This window comes from Trachemys scripta, chromosome 2, assembly GCF_013100865.1.
Source record: "Trachemys scripta elegans isolate TJP31775 chromosome 2, CAS_Tse_1.0, whole genome shotgun sequence".
In the NCBI taxonomy this organism is placed as follows: domain Eukaryota; kingdom Metazoa; phylum Chordata; order Testudines; family Emydidae; genus Trachemys; species Trachemys scripta.
In genome coordinates this window covers 17,268,748-17,282,576 of record NC_048299.1, presented here as the reverse complement: position 1 = coordinate 17,282,576, position 13,829 = coordinate 17,268,748, and the positions used below count along the sequence as shown (strand labels likewise).

At 40.6% G+C, this 13,829-nt stretch overlaps 1 protein-coding gene across 5 annotated transcripts in view; it reads right to left on the bottom strand.

Annotated features, from left to right (window-relative positions):
• Positions 1 to 13,829, bottom strand: part of DPP6 (dipeptidyl peptidase like 6) — a 784,761-nt gene that overhangs the window by 50,790 nt on the left and 720,142 nt on the right. For all 5 annotated transcript variants that reach the window (XM_034759984.1, XM_034759986.1, XM_034759987.1 and 2 more), the window contains 4 exons: positions 12,076 to 12,183; positions 11,329 to 11,420; positions 6,115 to 6,162; positions 3,812 to 3,930 (listed from right to left, as the gene is read on the bottom strand). In XM_034759984.1, the coding sequence (XP_034615875.1) occupies positions 3,812 to 3,930; positions 6,115 to 6,162; positions 11,329 to 11,420; positions 12,076 to 12,183 (367 nt within the window). The remainder of the gene's footprint in view (positions 1 to 3,811; positions 3,931 to 6,114; positions 6,163 to 11,328; positions 11,421 to 12,075; positions 12,184 to 13,829) is intronic.

The following is a 13,829-nucleotide window of genomic DNA, read 5'->3' as shown; positions in this document are numbered from 1 at the left end:
ACCTGGGGCAGAGGGTTTGGGTGTGGGAGGTGGTTTGGGGTGTGGGCTCCAGCTGGGCAGCGCTTACCTCAGGCGGCTCCCAGTTGGTGGAGCAGCGGGGCTAAGGCAGGGTCTTCCTGCCCTGGCTGTGCGCAACTCCCCAAAGCAGTCGGCATGTCCGGCTCCTAGGTGCTGGGGCCAGGGGGCTCTGTGCGCTGCCCACACCTGCAGGTGCTGCCTCCGCAGCTCCCATTGGCCGTGGTTCCCGGCCAATGGGAGCTGCAGAGCCAGCACTGGGGGAGGGGGCAGTGCACGGAGCCCCCCTTATTGCCCCTGTGCCCAGGGGCTGCAAGGACATGCCAGCTACTTCCGGGAGCTGTGCGGAGTCAGGGCAGGCAGGGAGCCTGCCTTAGCCCCGCATGCCACCGACCGGACTTTTAATGGCCCTTGCACTGTAGTGCAAAGGAACAACAGAGCAACTGATCACTAGTCACGGACAAGTGCAACATATTGTGACTAGTGTAATCTAGAGAACTGGAACATGGAAATGTCTGGAGCATGGAAAGCGTAGACAGGCAAAGACATTAGAAAAATGTTTGCATTCTTCTTCAAAAGTGGCTGGCTGCAGAGTCAACCTCAAAGCTCTCTACTAGGGGAAAGGCAGTGCTCCTCCAACATGCTCATTGAAGTAGTTTTATGTCTGCGTGGGCTATGTTTATATGTGGTCACACAGGGAGATATGGCTACTTACTTATGAGGAAGTTCCTTCCAAAACCCCTGGGTCTGAGCTATCCAGCAGCAATAAAAAAACATTTTGGGTACCTAAGCGAGGCCACATTCATGCTAAGCATGACGAAGAACCATGAAAAAAGAATTCTCATATTATTCCAACTCATAAAACAGAAGGGGCTTTATTCTCCTCTAACTTACACCAGTTTTACACTAGTGTTGTTCCACTGACTTCTGTGGGAGTTACTTTCAATTTTCACCACTGTGAGTGAAAGGCAAATAAAGACCACCATGGTCTCTCTGTGCCACTTAATATGAAGTGTAATGAAGATGGATACACTGCAAAAGAAAAAGCTTAAATTATGAAATGCCTCCACATATTCAGCATATGTTAGACAGCTCAAAGCCTCATTGTTGATATTTTGCCCATACCTGCTGCAAAACAATGTTTTCCTTGTACGCTGGTTGAAAATAAAGGGCCTGATACGCCTTTCACTTCCAATAGTGTGAATCAGGAATAACTCCACTGATGTCAGTGGAGTGACATTGATCTAAAACCGATGTATGGGAAAGCCACATCAGGACCCCGTCTTTTCTTATATGCATATATTTTCCCAGTCTGTCTCATTATGGAGATGTCAGTAGTGATGCCATAGTTAAGGGTGGGTTGACTTTTGCATTTAAACTGAGATTACATTTTGAGAACATCGTACTGTACAATTAGAACACAGAGGGACAACTCCTCAGTGGGTGTCAATCAGCACAACTCCATCAAAGTAAATAAAGTTATGATGACTTGCACCAGCTGTGGAGCTGGTCCAGAGCTGTTTAGTTGAAAGTGATTATCTTTTGTACCTGGGTAATTTATTACTGTAGGGACGTATATTCTAATAAATTATATGCATCTCTCAAAGAATTACAGCACCTTATTGTAGATTGGCTATAATGCAGTAGGAACTTATCAACACTTAGGGGTGGATAAGAACCATAATCTTGTTATTCACATGTGCTTCTAATTGTATTAAAACATTTATCCTCTATAAAAAGGGGAAATGGGCAATGTTATCAGCAATTACTGACAGCCTGTCTTGAAACTGACACTTTAAAAAAAATGTCCACAGCTTTCCTTGTCAAAAGACAAACCTGATCAACATGATAATATTTACTGTACTACTCTACGTTTTCCAGTCAATTATACTCCAGTGTAAACATCTTCCATTGTTATAGATTCACAGAAATTACAAGTGGAAATTATCCCTGTGGCCACTTAGTTGACCACACCGATAGTGTGGAGATGTTCCCTACAAGGCATTTTCTAATGTTTTATCTAGTCTCCTATAACAAATGTCCCAAATGATGGGGCCTATACCACTTCCCTGGGTAGAATACTCCACAGCCTTACATATCTCTCAGGAAGTTCTGCCTGATATTCACTCTAACTATTCCCTTTCTCAGTTTCATCACATTGCTTCTGGTTATCTCCTCATGTAGCATCCTTAATACTTCTTCTTTGTCCTTGGAGTTGATTATAACATGACAATTCTTGGCTCACAAGAAGTGCTTTACAGTCAGACAAGGAGCAATTCACATCCTGACTGAGAGTTTGCTGACATTAAAAAAAAAAAAAAGGTACCTAACTGCACTTGGACAATTACATCATGACTGTGCGCACAAACTGGATATTTACACACACACACACACACACACACTGACTGTACCATGATGGTCACTGGTGCCTGAGGTTTTGCAAAGCAGGCCCTTAGTCCTTGCATGTTTACTATAGGATTACAAACTCCTCAGAATTAAGAACCCTTTTTACTCTGCAACCACAATAAAAAGTGGGAGCCAGATCGTGAAGTCCTTCCTCATTTTGGTGAGCACTTACACAATTGAGCAGCCCCATTCACTTCAGTGGGATTACTGGTGTGAGTAATTGCTCACCAAGGTGAGTAAGGGCCCTGCAATCTGGGCCTATGTTTATATGTAATTTGGTAGAACTAAGTGGTGACTGCATTAGAAAGTTACAGAGTTCTGCATTTATTCCTAATATGTCTTTAAAAAGATAATTCAACGGTATTGAGTACACGGAACATTATTAAAGTCAAACATGACTGGGACACACTTCTCCCAATCTACCCTTCAACGCTCCGTTTCTGTAGGCCAATCAACCTCCCCACTTCTTCAAATCCCTCCTCCCCATCTTTTCCCACAATCCCTCAGATAACAATTTTCTTTAAAAATATAATTATCTAAAAAGGACAGAAAACTAGGACCAGTAGTGACAGTTAAAGTTACCTCTGTGTTGATATTATTGGTTCAGGTATATTCTCATTTTAAGTACAGGGAATTTGAAACTGGAAGAATCTTTCAAAATAAAATAAACTTGTTCAGTGCAACTACTGTACCACGAGGCAACTCCATACCCCAAGCCTCTTCCTTTAGTTACCTCCCACAGCATCCTGTTTTGTGTACTGTCTTTACTCACCACGAAAATCCCCCATACACAACTGTAGTGCTATATATACACCCATGTTTGATAATAATACTCAAAAGTCTGGTGTTAAAACATGGACATGCTAGGTAAAATTTCAAAAGCACATAAGTGATGTAGTAGCCTAAGCCCCATTTTTAAAAGTAACTTGAGTATTTAAGGCCAGATTTTCAAAGGTAATTAGGGGCATAAAGATGCAGAGAGGCTTTTTGAAAGCTCTTAAGCAGGTTAGGTGCCTAACTACCATTGAAATCAGGAGCCTAAATCTATTGAAAATCAAAGGAATTTAGGCTCTTAAGTGCCCAAGTTACTTTAGAAAATGGGATTTAGGCACTTCTGGAAATTTTACCCACAGTCGCTAAATTCATTATGTCACAATATAACACACTACCATGGAACAAGAAAATCGCTAAAGCCTGAATTAGAGAGAACCATTGTCCTCAGTTAGGAATAAGACTTTTCCCCCCTTAAAATGTGTTTTTTAAATCATCAAGCAAAACGGATTATTTGAAGGCAACAGACCTTTGTGCTGCTGGTCACAGTTCGAAGGTACATACTGAGCTTGGTTATTGCCTGCTCTAAAATCTATCCTTAATAATAAAATAAACCTACCTTCACAGGTCAGTAAGAAGTACTCCATGTTGTGACTGAATGACGCACTGAAATAAGTACAGTTTTCAATCAAATCACAGGACAGACACTGCCTGTTGAAGTTTCCATTTGTGCTTGCACTGAAAAAGTTAATACATGTACATGAAGGTCAATTGAGCGAGAGTTATCTTGAAACAACATTTTTTAAACTTCATTGCACTGGAAAAAAAGAACATAACTTGTTCAGCATTACTAAGAGACTAGGCATTCTAACTTGCTAAATTGTTGGGGTTTTGGGTGGGTGGGAGTTGCCAGAATTGAAAAGATATTAAAGGGTATTGATGGCTTTTGTGCAAGGCAGGTGATTATGTTAGATGCTACAGCTTTCCAGAAAATGATGGATGCAACTGAACTTTCAATATAAACACAACACATTTTAATTCAGGGAGTAGACATGAAACTAGGGATTATTTCTGTGCTAGATGATGTTTATTGCAGACAAAGGAGAACTAGAGATCTTTTCTTTAAGAGGAAGTTTTTCTGACTTGCTAGTGGCTACCTCATAGACAATCCTCTCCCTTCACATTCCAAGAGTGGGTCGTGGAGTGTTAACCGCAACATCCAGGTAGAAAGAAAAGATCATGTTTTGCCGGCTTTGTTTTTGAAGTATACAATTTGGCCTGTGTGTGTGCTCAAGAGCACTGTGCTGGTTAAAGGCTAAATAACCATTTATTAACAAATAATAAATAATACTTAGAAGGTCTATAGCACTTTGCAACTTCAAATTGCTTTACAAACATTACCTAACTGATCCTCAGAACACCTTTGTGAGGCATGTCAAGATTATGATTCCATTTCACGGGTAGCAAAACTGAAGCAGAGCAGCTGTGTGACTTGCTGAAGACCACAGGAACAGTCAGTGGCAGAGCTAGGGTCATCACACAGCTGTCCCTGGCTCCCGTTCCTGTGTTCTCTCCAGCTCACACTTTTCTTCATGAGAGGAATCCCAGTGTGATTCACTAACTCAGAATTCACAAACTGAGGGCCAGATCCTCAGCGGATATAAACTGTCATAGCTCCATTGACTTCAATGAGGCTATGACAATTACATAAGTCAAGGCTCCGTCCTTGACAGTTCACTACATGAGCCACCTTTAAAGGCTAGTGGGGTACTGCAAGGTGGAAGCAATGTGAATCATGCCACTGTTTCCTGTGAAGAATTCTCCCAGAACTGAGCTTTCACACTGAGTTTTATTCACGCCCAAACAGACTCAGCATGATTTATTTAATTAAAAAATGCTGAAAGTAGCCTAGCCCCTCACAAAGCCGTGTGAAGAGCAGTGAGCAAATACAGAGGTTTAAGAATTAAATTACTGGTAATTCAGTTTGTTGTAGTCCCTTCCCCGCCTGAGAGAAAAAAACATTACATCATACTGCAGGATGTAAATATACTGACAATCTCGTATCAAATGAAGCTAGCACTGTCCCCGCCCGCCTTCCCTTCATTGTGGATGCTTCCAAGGCAGGACAAAATACCACAAGATGGGATGAAGGAAGGATGTTAGAAGCGAGGAATACAACAAACTTAACTGTCAGTATGTGCCTCTGTTTCCTCGTCTGTAAAATGAGGATAATACCACCTCCCTCCAGTGGAATTAATAAATTTGCATTTTCCAGTGCTTAGAAATCTTGCATGAGAAAAAATAAGGCTGGATTCTAAAGCCTCTTGGCAATTGAAACAAGCATTTTCTAGGATGGAATTTTTATTCTTTCTCCTTTTTCCTTCTCACACAGCAATGTATTTATTAGCTGTACTATAGATACCATGTACATAAGCTAACCATTGTTTACCTATTACACCACCATTGAGAACATACTGGAGCCACATGAAATTGCAGAAAAACATTCACAAATGTTCAGCAATTTTGTTCTGCCTGTTTTCAAGTACCAGCACTTCTGTGGTTTGGTTAGATTTCCATACAGACAGTAACATGATTGTGAAAAATACAAATGTATGCAATGATGCAACTTTTTGCAGTGCATAACAATTTTGTTTGAAAATGTTTCCATATTAATGTGTCATTTGCTTTAGCATGGGACCAATTTCTAACTGGCAATGAAATGAGAAAATGCTCAAATTTCAAGCATTTCGAATTTGGTTGCAAACTCCTTTCCCACTTGGTGACATGCTCATATTTATTCCTTAGATTCAATCGGAGAATAAACAATGTCAGTAATGATGGGCACAATCCATTTTCTGTAATGACCTCATTCATAGAGGAATAACTGGAAAATGATCTCTATGAAAGGACTAAAAAACATACCTATATAAGTGTCGCCGTCTTGGTAAATCTTCTGTGCTGAGGAAGTAACTAAAAATACAAAGTACAGTAGTGAGAATTAGAGTTTTGGAAGGGGATTTACAAATATCTTATAAAACAGGATCTCCATCCTCACACCCATCTTTTGAACATTTCCTTGATCTTGTGAAGCAAACTGCAAGGATACGTGACTTCTCCATTTCACTGAATTAGAAAACCAATCAGAAGGGACCTCTCTTCAGCACAGAATCAAGGAAATGTTTGGTAAACTGCACTGCAATTTAAAATAAAAACAAAAATATTTCAATTCTGAAGTATATATGATAGCTGTGCTTCAAGGGGAAAATGCTCCATGCACAAACCCCTGAATTCAGGTATGTAGGCTTGGCTTGACATCAGTAATTGGACAAGGGTGAGGCCTCATTTCTTGGGAGACAGGATTAGGCCGGTAAATGGATCAGGAGGTTGGAATGGAAACAGAACGTCTTTACTAGCTAAGATAGGGGAGGACCACTCAGGGAACCATTTACAGTGGACAAGATAACAATGAATACAATAAGTTGGGAACATAAAGATGAGGTAAAGAGTGAGTTGTATATAGACAGTGAATGGACAGAGCATGTTGTACAGGGAGTGGTTCCAGCAAAGTGACTAAGCCAATCCCAAAACATTTGATGCAATGTAGTGTGTAAAGGTATATAAAGGAAGGGGGCTTCTGTGTAACTTTGGATGTGTGGTATACCCTGTACCCACCCAATACGGTCAGGTCTAATCAACTCAGCAAAGCTTCTCTGTACGTCAAATAAAGGAACCTGAGCATCAAGACGAGAGTCAAACTGAGTTCTGTGGGAACTGAATGGAAGGTGTCTCAGAGCCTCCCCCCAACATAGTGGTGCTGGGACTCAGATCGGATCAATTCATCTGGAGCAGGGAACATATAGTTTATTATACAGATAGCTTTACTGTCAAGGATCACAACCCATCAGTTTAGCAATGGCATTGGAAGGTTTTAAATTTGAGTAAGTTTCCTGGGCACTGGAGTAGTAGTTAAATCTAAGGGCAAACCTTATGGATTTCCCAGAGAGGTACTGGGGGAGACTGGGTGGGAAAGGAATGCCAACGAATAGTGCTAAATAAAAAATGCACAAAAGAGAAGCAAAAAGCTTGTTATTGCAGGAACTAATCCTGGAAATAAAAGCCCTGTGTAGAGAAGTAAAATAGTTAACCATTATGTGGGAAATTTTGAGAGAGAAAAGAATGGGCTGGAAGAGCACAAAGAGATACATAAGGCATATGCTGTGCAGACTAACAAGGCATGTTTAAAACAAAATAAAAGTGGACATTAGAGAGGTACTTTCAGTACCTATGTAAAAGAATGCGTGGCAGAGAACAGCAGAGGTCTGTTGAATGCCACTGAAATGTTAAAAAACAGGACCCATTGGCAGCCATGAAAAAATTGTATTTAGTTTCTTTTTTTCCTAAGGCAAAGAAAAACCGAATCAAGGCAGAAGTTTCACATGGATTATTTCTAGTGGCTAAAACTTTACAAATGAAATGTGCCAACTTAAGGGATGAGCGTAAAAGGCATAAAAAGCAAATGAAAGTTGTAAAGAAGGAAATAAACTAAATGGAAACAATTCCTGAAAGGTCAGGGAGAAAACAATATCTGTTACCTATTTGCATAAATCCAAAATAAAAAGCAGCCATCCTTCAAGGACTGTAGTTAGTGAGCACAGCTTTGCATGCAAAGTGTACTACATTAAGAAACAAGTGGAAAAAAAAACATTAAAAAATAAGCTTAGAGATGCTGAAAGAATTCAGCTGAGAAATGTGTCACTTTGGAAAATAAGTAAGTGATTTAAGGAAAGAGTGTGAAGTTAAAAGTAGCTTTTGCACAAATAAACACTGCAGAGTTCGGGGGGAATTAAACAGTTGAGGGGTGTGGCAATAAATATAAGTACAGTAACTCCTCATTTAACGTTGTCCCACTTAACGTTGTTTCAATGTTACGTCCCTGCTCAATTAGGGAACATGCTCGTTTAAAGTTGTGCAATGCTCCCTTATAACATCCTTTGGCTGCCTGCTTTTAAGATTCTGTGGAAGAGCAGCGACTTTACAAAGGAGCATTGCACAAATTCCGCTTCTCCGCCTCCTCCCCCTCCCTCCCAGACTTCCCCCACCGCCAAACAGCTATTTGGCGGCACTTAGGAATTTCTGGGAGGAAGGGAGGGAGGCGGAGGAGCAGAGATGCAGGGCTTCCCCGCTCCTGCCCCTCCCTCCCAGAAAGTCCTAAGCGCGAAGTGCTGGGAGGGAGGGGGAAGGGGAGGAGCAGGGAAGCTGTGCATCTTCACTCCTCCCCCACCATCCCTCCCTCCCAGAAAGTCCTAAGCACTGCCAAACTGCTGTTTAGCGGCATTTAGGATTTTCTGGGAGGGCGGGGGAGGAGTGGAGATGGGGGGTTTCTCCGCTCCTCCTCCTCCCTCCCAGAAAGTCCTAAGTGCCTCCAAACAGCTGTTTGGCGGCGCTTAGGACTTTGGGGGGGGCAGGGGTGTGGCGTGCTCCGGAGAGGAGGTGGAGTGGGGGTGGGAAGAGGTGGGCCTGGAGTGGAGCGGAGACAGAAAGAGGCGGGCCTGGAGCATTCCCGGCAAAATCCGAGCCTGTTCTCCTGGGAAGCTGCCGCTGCTGCTGCAAAGGTGCTTCCTAGCGTCCTTGCCTGCAGCGGGCTGTGCCTGTGTGGGGTAAGCCAGGGGCACTTCCCAACCACAGTACAGTACTGTACAGTATACAGCATAATGCCTTTTGTCTGGCCCCAAAAAATTTCCTTGGAACCTAACCCCCCGCATTTACATTAAATCTTATAGGACAATTGGATTCGTTTAACATTGTTTCACTTAAAGTTGCATTTTTCAGGAACATAACTACAAGGTTAAGTGAGGAGTTACTGTAGTGAAGCCCAACCACCCAAAACCTATTTGAAACTAAAATCCAAATTCTCTTTTCTTTTAACAAGTTATTAATTACGAATAACAGAGCTACTTTGAATGGGGCAGCGGCCATTCAAAAGCATGACAAAACCTCCAACCATTGAAATCCTATTAAAAAGTTCTGTTTATCTGTGATGTACAATAAATTTTATTAAGAAAGTAAAACAAAAACAATATGGTGGAGTTTTGTAAGTAAAAAAAAAAGAGATTAAAATGTGTTAGACTAAAAACAGGTCCAAAGGGTTTAGGGTTAAGACCTATTAAGAAAATATTGTTCAAAAATGTTCATTTTATGTATGTATCAGTGTTATTAAATTTTACAGGTCTGCAGGTCTACCTAAAGAATTGTGCCTACTAAAATTTAGTGAAATATAGTTAAAAACAGTTGAAAAAGTTTCTAAACAGAAATGTACATTTTAGAATGGGAGGGCAACTACACCAAAAGAAACTTAATAGGATTGCCACAGGAAGAGGAGTGTTTAAAATTGATGTGTCTCTCAGAAACCAATTGTGGGAACATGACCAACCATTTCAACAGAAGATAGCAGCAAAAGTACGACATCCACTGAATAAGCAAAACCAAAGACTCATTAATGAAGTTTTGTTAACTGTATATAATCTACATAATATTGTAATTGTTTTTAAAGAAGCATGGAATTAAGTCAATGTGTTAAAATAATAATATCATGTGTAATATGTGGGGAATACATACTATGCAAAGTAGAAGTGGTCGTAAGTGATATGAAGCAAGAAAACTTGACCTCTTTTTTCACCACAGAAAAGTGACCCCAACAAGATATAAAGCTTTACCGTGCACAGTACCTTTAAATACTTTTTTTTTAACTAGAGGTTTTAAAAAAGCAACCCACCCCTCTTCCCATAACATTTGATCACTTTTGATTCTTTGAACAGCTATATGGCTTCAGGCACCTGAAAAACCCATTGAGAGACTCTGCTTGAAGAGGGGATTCCAACCGTTAAAGAAGATATAGCCTGAACTTGGGAGGAATGTCATTGTCTAAGCGTCACAGTGACACTGTAGCCAGCTCCATTTCTGTGTGATAAGTAGTGAAAGCACCAGCTTTCTGAGGTCACCCATTACTGTTTCAGGTCCTTGAATTAGCTGCATATGCAAGGGGTGGCCAACTTCAATTCAGAGGACAAAGTCCAGGTTGACATCTCCAGGGGTACCAAAGGCCATGAGTTTTACAAGGGTGGTGATGACCCACAGAAGCAGATATTGTCTTAGTGGGGGTGAGGGTGAGGACTGAATAACATAATGGCTGGAGTATCTAATCCAGCAGGTCTATTTCCTATAAACTGGGCTCACCTGAATATGTAGATTTCTCATATTGTGCAGTCAAATCACAAATATCACATGCCTTTAAAACTCCCATGTGAGTAATTATGCCAGCTTAGCCCTTAGCTCACACTGAAGTCAACAGGAACTGCAGGCATTTTTAGCTCCTTTCAGAACTGGGCCCTTAATTATCATTCAGTGTTTAGGATGGGCTTATGCCTTTTGACTAAGCTATTTAGTGCCAATGTGGGATAGTGCTGGAGACAATAGATCATTTTAAATTTAAGAAGTCTAGAATTCAGCATCTTGCATCTCATTGAAACTTTGCCTGAAAGAGCAACTCCACACGATGTGAACTGGAAACCCCTTCAGAGTGCTCTCTTCTATGGTATTTTGCTGAGATTTAGGACAATGGCAAGCACACCAAGAACTGGAACATCACTAACAAAGGATCAAGGTAAAAATGAGGGAAATTGTAAAAACTTGATGGCAGTTTACCAAGCAGAAATGTTTGTTAATTACAATAGTTTTTGTGTGTGTCAAACAGAATTCTTTCCAAGACTAGGAGGACTAAAAAGAGCAAAGCCAAACAATGAACACAGAACTCTCTCTTCAAATTTTGAATCAAAAGTTGTTGAAGAAGAAACATAGCAACACACACACACGTATATATATATGTAAACCAGGCTTCTTTCTGTGTGTCAAATATCAAAATGAGATTGATTATTAAACACACAAAGTCAGTGGTAGGGGAGGGAACAAATCAAAGCAAGACTTCACTGAAACACTAGCCCTCTCCTGCTGTCTGTACATCTAGCTGTTCATGCGCACAAATTGCTTTCAAGATGGCTCCTGTAGACTCGCTAACTCTAGAGCAGAACTAAAAGATGAAAGTCTGTTTTGTTTGCTACTTACACCGACTTCTTTACTTACATTTTATGTCTCTTTTCATCATATGCCAAAATCTTTGTCACATCCCAATCACCAGATGTAATGGACTGTAAGTTATCACTGCTGCTATTGGGCTGCCAAAAAAAAGAAGAAGTGTGTGTTTTCTTTTTTTTCTGAAAACACGTCACTTGAACAAGACTAAAAAAAAAAAATTTTTATTTCTCAAAACATGAAGCCCTCGTGACTCCTCCATGACTTGTTAAAAGTAATCACTAATTTGTAGTTCTCCCCAAAGTATTGCTATGAATGTGCAGACATGCTTAAATATACTGAATCAGATTAATCTCTGGCACAACTCCATTGATGATAATGGGATTAATTGGGCCCAGCATAAAGAATACAGATGGAAGTCCTTTCCTGTGATCCTCTTCTGCCCATGAGTTCTGGATAATAACCTCGGATGATTGTGCAGAGAGCCACTTATTTAGGAATAATGGAGGAGAAGCTTGTTTAAAAAAAACCCCAAAAGTGACATTCTTTGAATTTTGCTTGAAATGTGAAGACCTTTTAATTATAAATCTAAGCAAAGTCCGTCATTTGAAACTCTTGTTCCTCCTATGCATGCCTGAAATGCTACTAGCATTTAGCCCATTTAAGGTATTCATCCTTATGGTCAGAGGGATTAAAATTCTCCATAGACACCTTGCCATATCTTGGGTCTCAACACAGGTATTATGTTCATGGCATGTACTAATCAGCACTGACAAAGATTTACAAAGGTTGTTTCACCTGTGACGATGACATGGCAATATGGTAGAACTTTCCTCGCCCCCCCTGAGGAATGGCTCGGATGAAGAAAAACTTTCGTCCGTCTTTGGAAAATATTGGCTCTTCATTCTGTAAATGTCAATTGAATAGGTTTAATCATCACTAGTTAGGGCTTCTTGGTATTTTTTAAAAACTGTTCAACACTGCAAAAAATGGAGGACTTCTAACAACCATTTAGAAAAAATAAACAGCCCTCTCAAAACAGAGAAAAATGAGCCCTGAAATTCTGAGCCCCACCCCCTTTTTTTTGTATCTCCTGAGTAGCAGTCATCTTTCAGCTAGCCTCTTGTGGAATTAAAGGGAGACAGTAAGGAAGCACTCTTGGCTTCAAAGGCAATACCCATTTGTGAAGCACAGAAAAACCTACATGCCTACAGAGAAGTTTATCTGGGGGCAACCGGAATGAAGCGCTTTAATAAACACAGACTTAGCAGTGTGTGCCTAGCAAATCTTGTTTACTCAGCTGGAAAAACTGCATTGGGCTGTGTATCATTCCACATACATTTCCTTAAAGAAACATCACCAACCTGTCCTTCAGAGTCTAAGTCCTGTCTCCTTCCCTACCTTCTCACAGATGATTAATTCACAAAATTATTTACAAGGGGTGGGGGAAGAGAATAAAAAGAAAGAAGGTCTTTTAAAACTGTCTTTGCTTCAAGGCTCCCAGGTGAACCTGATGATTGATTTTCATCCCATTATTATAACTTTCAGTCAGAGAGAGACAAGGTGCTAGGTATGGAAATCAAACACTGCAGGCAGCAACTAGTTCGTTTCTGAAGACTGCTTTGTTTTCTTTTCTGCTGTAGGAATCCATGAGTGGCTGGGACCTTTCTACTGGGGGGAGATAGTTGTGTAGCAGACTACCAGGGAACGCAGAAGACTTTGATATATATGATACCTGAGGGTGGCAAAAATCATTAGCTTGATGTATCATGGCATTCGGCTGGTTGCACCTCCTTTGTTCTAGCTCTTACTGGTAGACAGGCTGGTTACTAAAGTACAAAATTTAATCTCTCCAAAGTGCATATTGAATGAATTTAGGAAGAATCTGAAGCCTTCCTTCCCATGTCATCAGATGTTGCTTAGAGTACGAACAAGGCTCTGCCATCCCTGTCTATCCTGGGGCACTCTTTGCATATTCAGTATGCTGTTAAGTCCCATAAGTTTCCCCCTCTCCGAGTACTGTTCAATGGAACAATTCATTCTGTCGGCCCCTTGTGTGTTCCACAAGCCACCCAATGGACACACCTGTCATGGCAGATATTCTGGTCTCACTCTTAACACATGTCAAAACACCAAGCAGAACCAACCAAGATCAATAATAACAACTTGATCATACTGGGGTTTTGTTTATGTTATAGATTAATTATTTGCATTAACAACAAATGAATCCATTTTACTTTTTTTTAATGTTGCCACAGCATTCTTGCTTTATTTTACTTTGCTCCTCATCATTCATTAATTATTTCACTTTCTATTAGTGTTAGATTTACAGAGTCTACATTTTAGGCTTAACCTGCCAGGTTTCCTTTTATTTTTCCTTCCTTACCTGTCTAGAACATTGTAAAAGTACGACCATCTCTCACTTGGCAAAATTTCATGAAATAAGTCTCACCTGTTTCTTATAGTTTCTAGAACTTTAAGTAAGAAAATCTTTATGACTATTTCCAGAGGCATGCTAAGAAGATACAAAAACCCACTGGCAAACTACTATC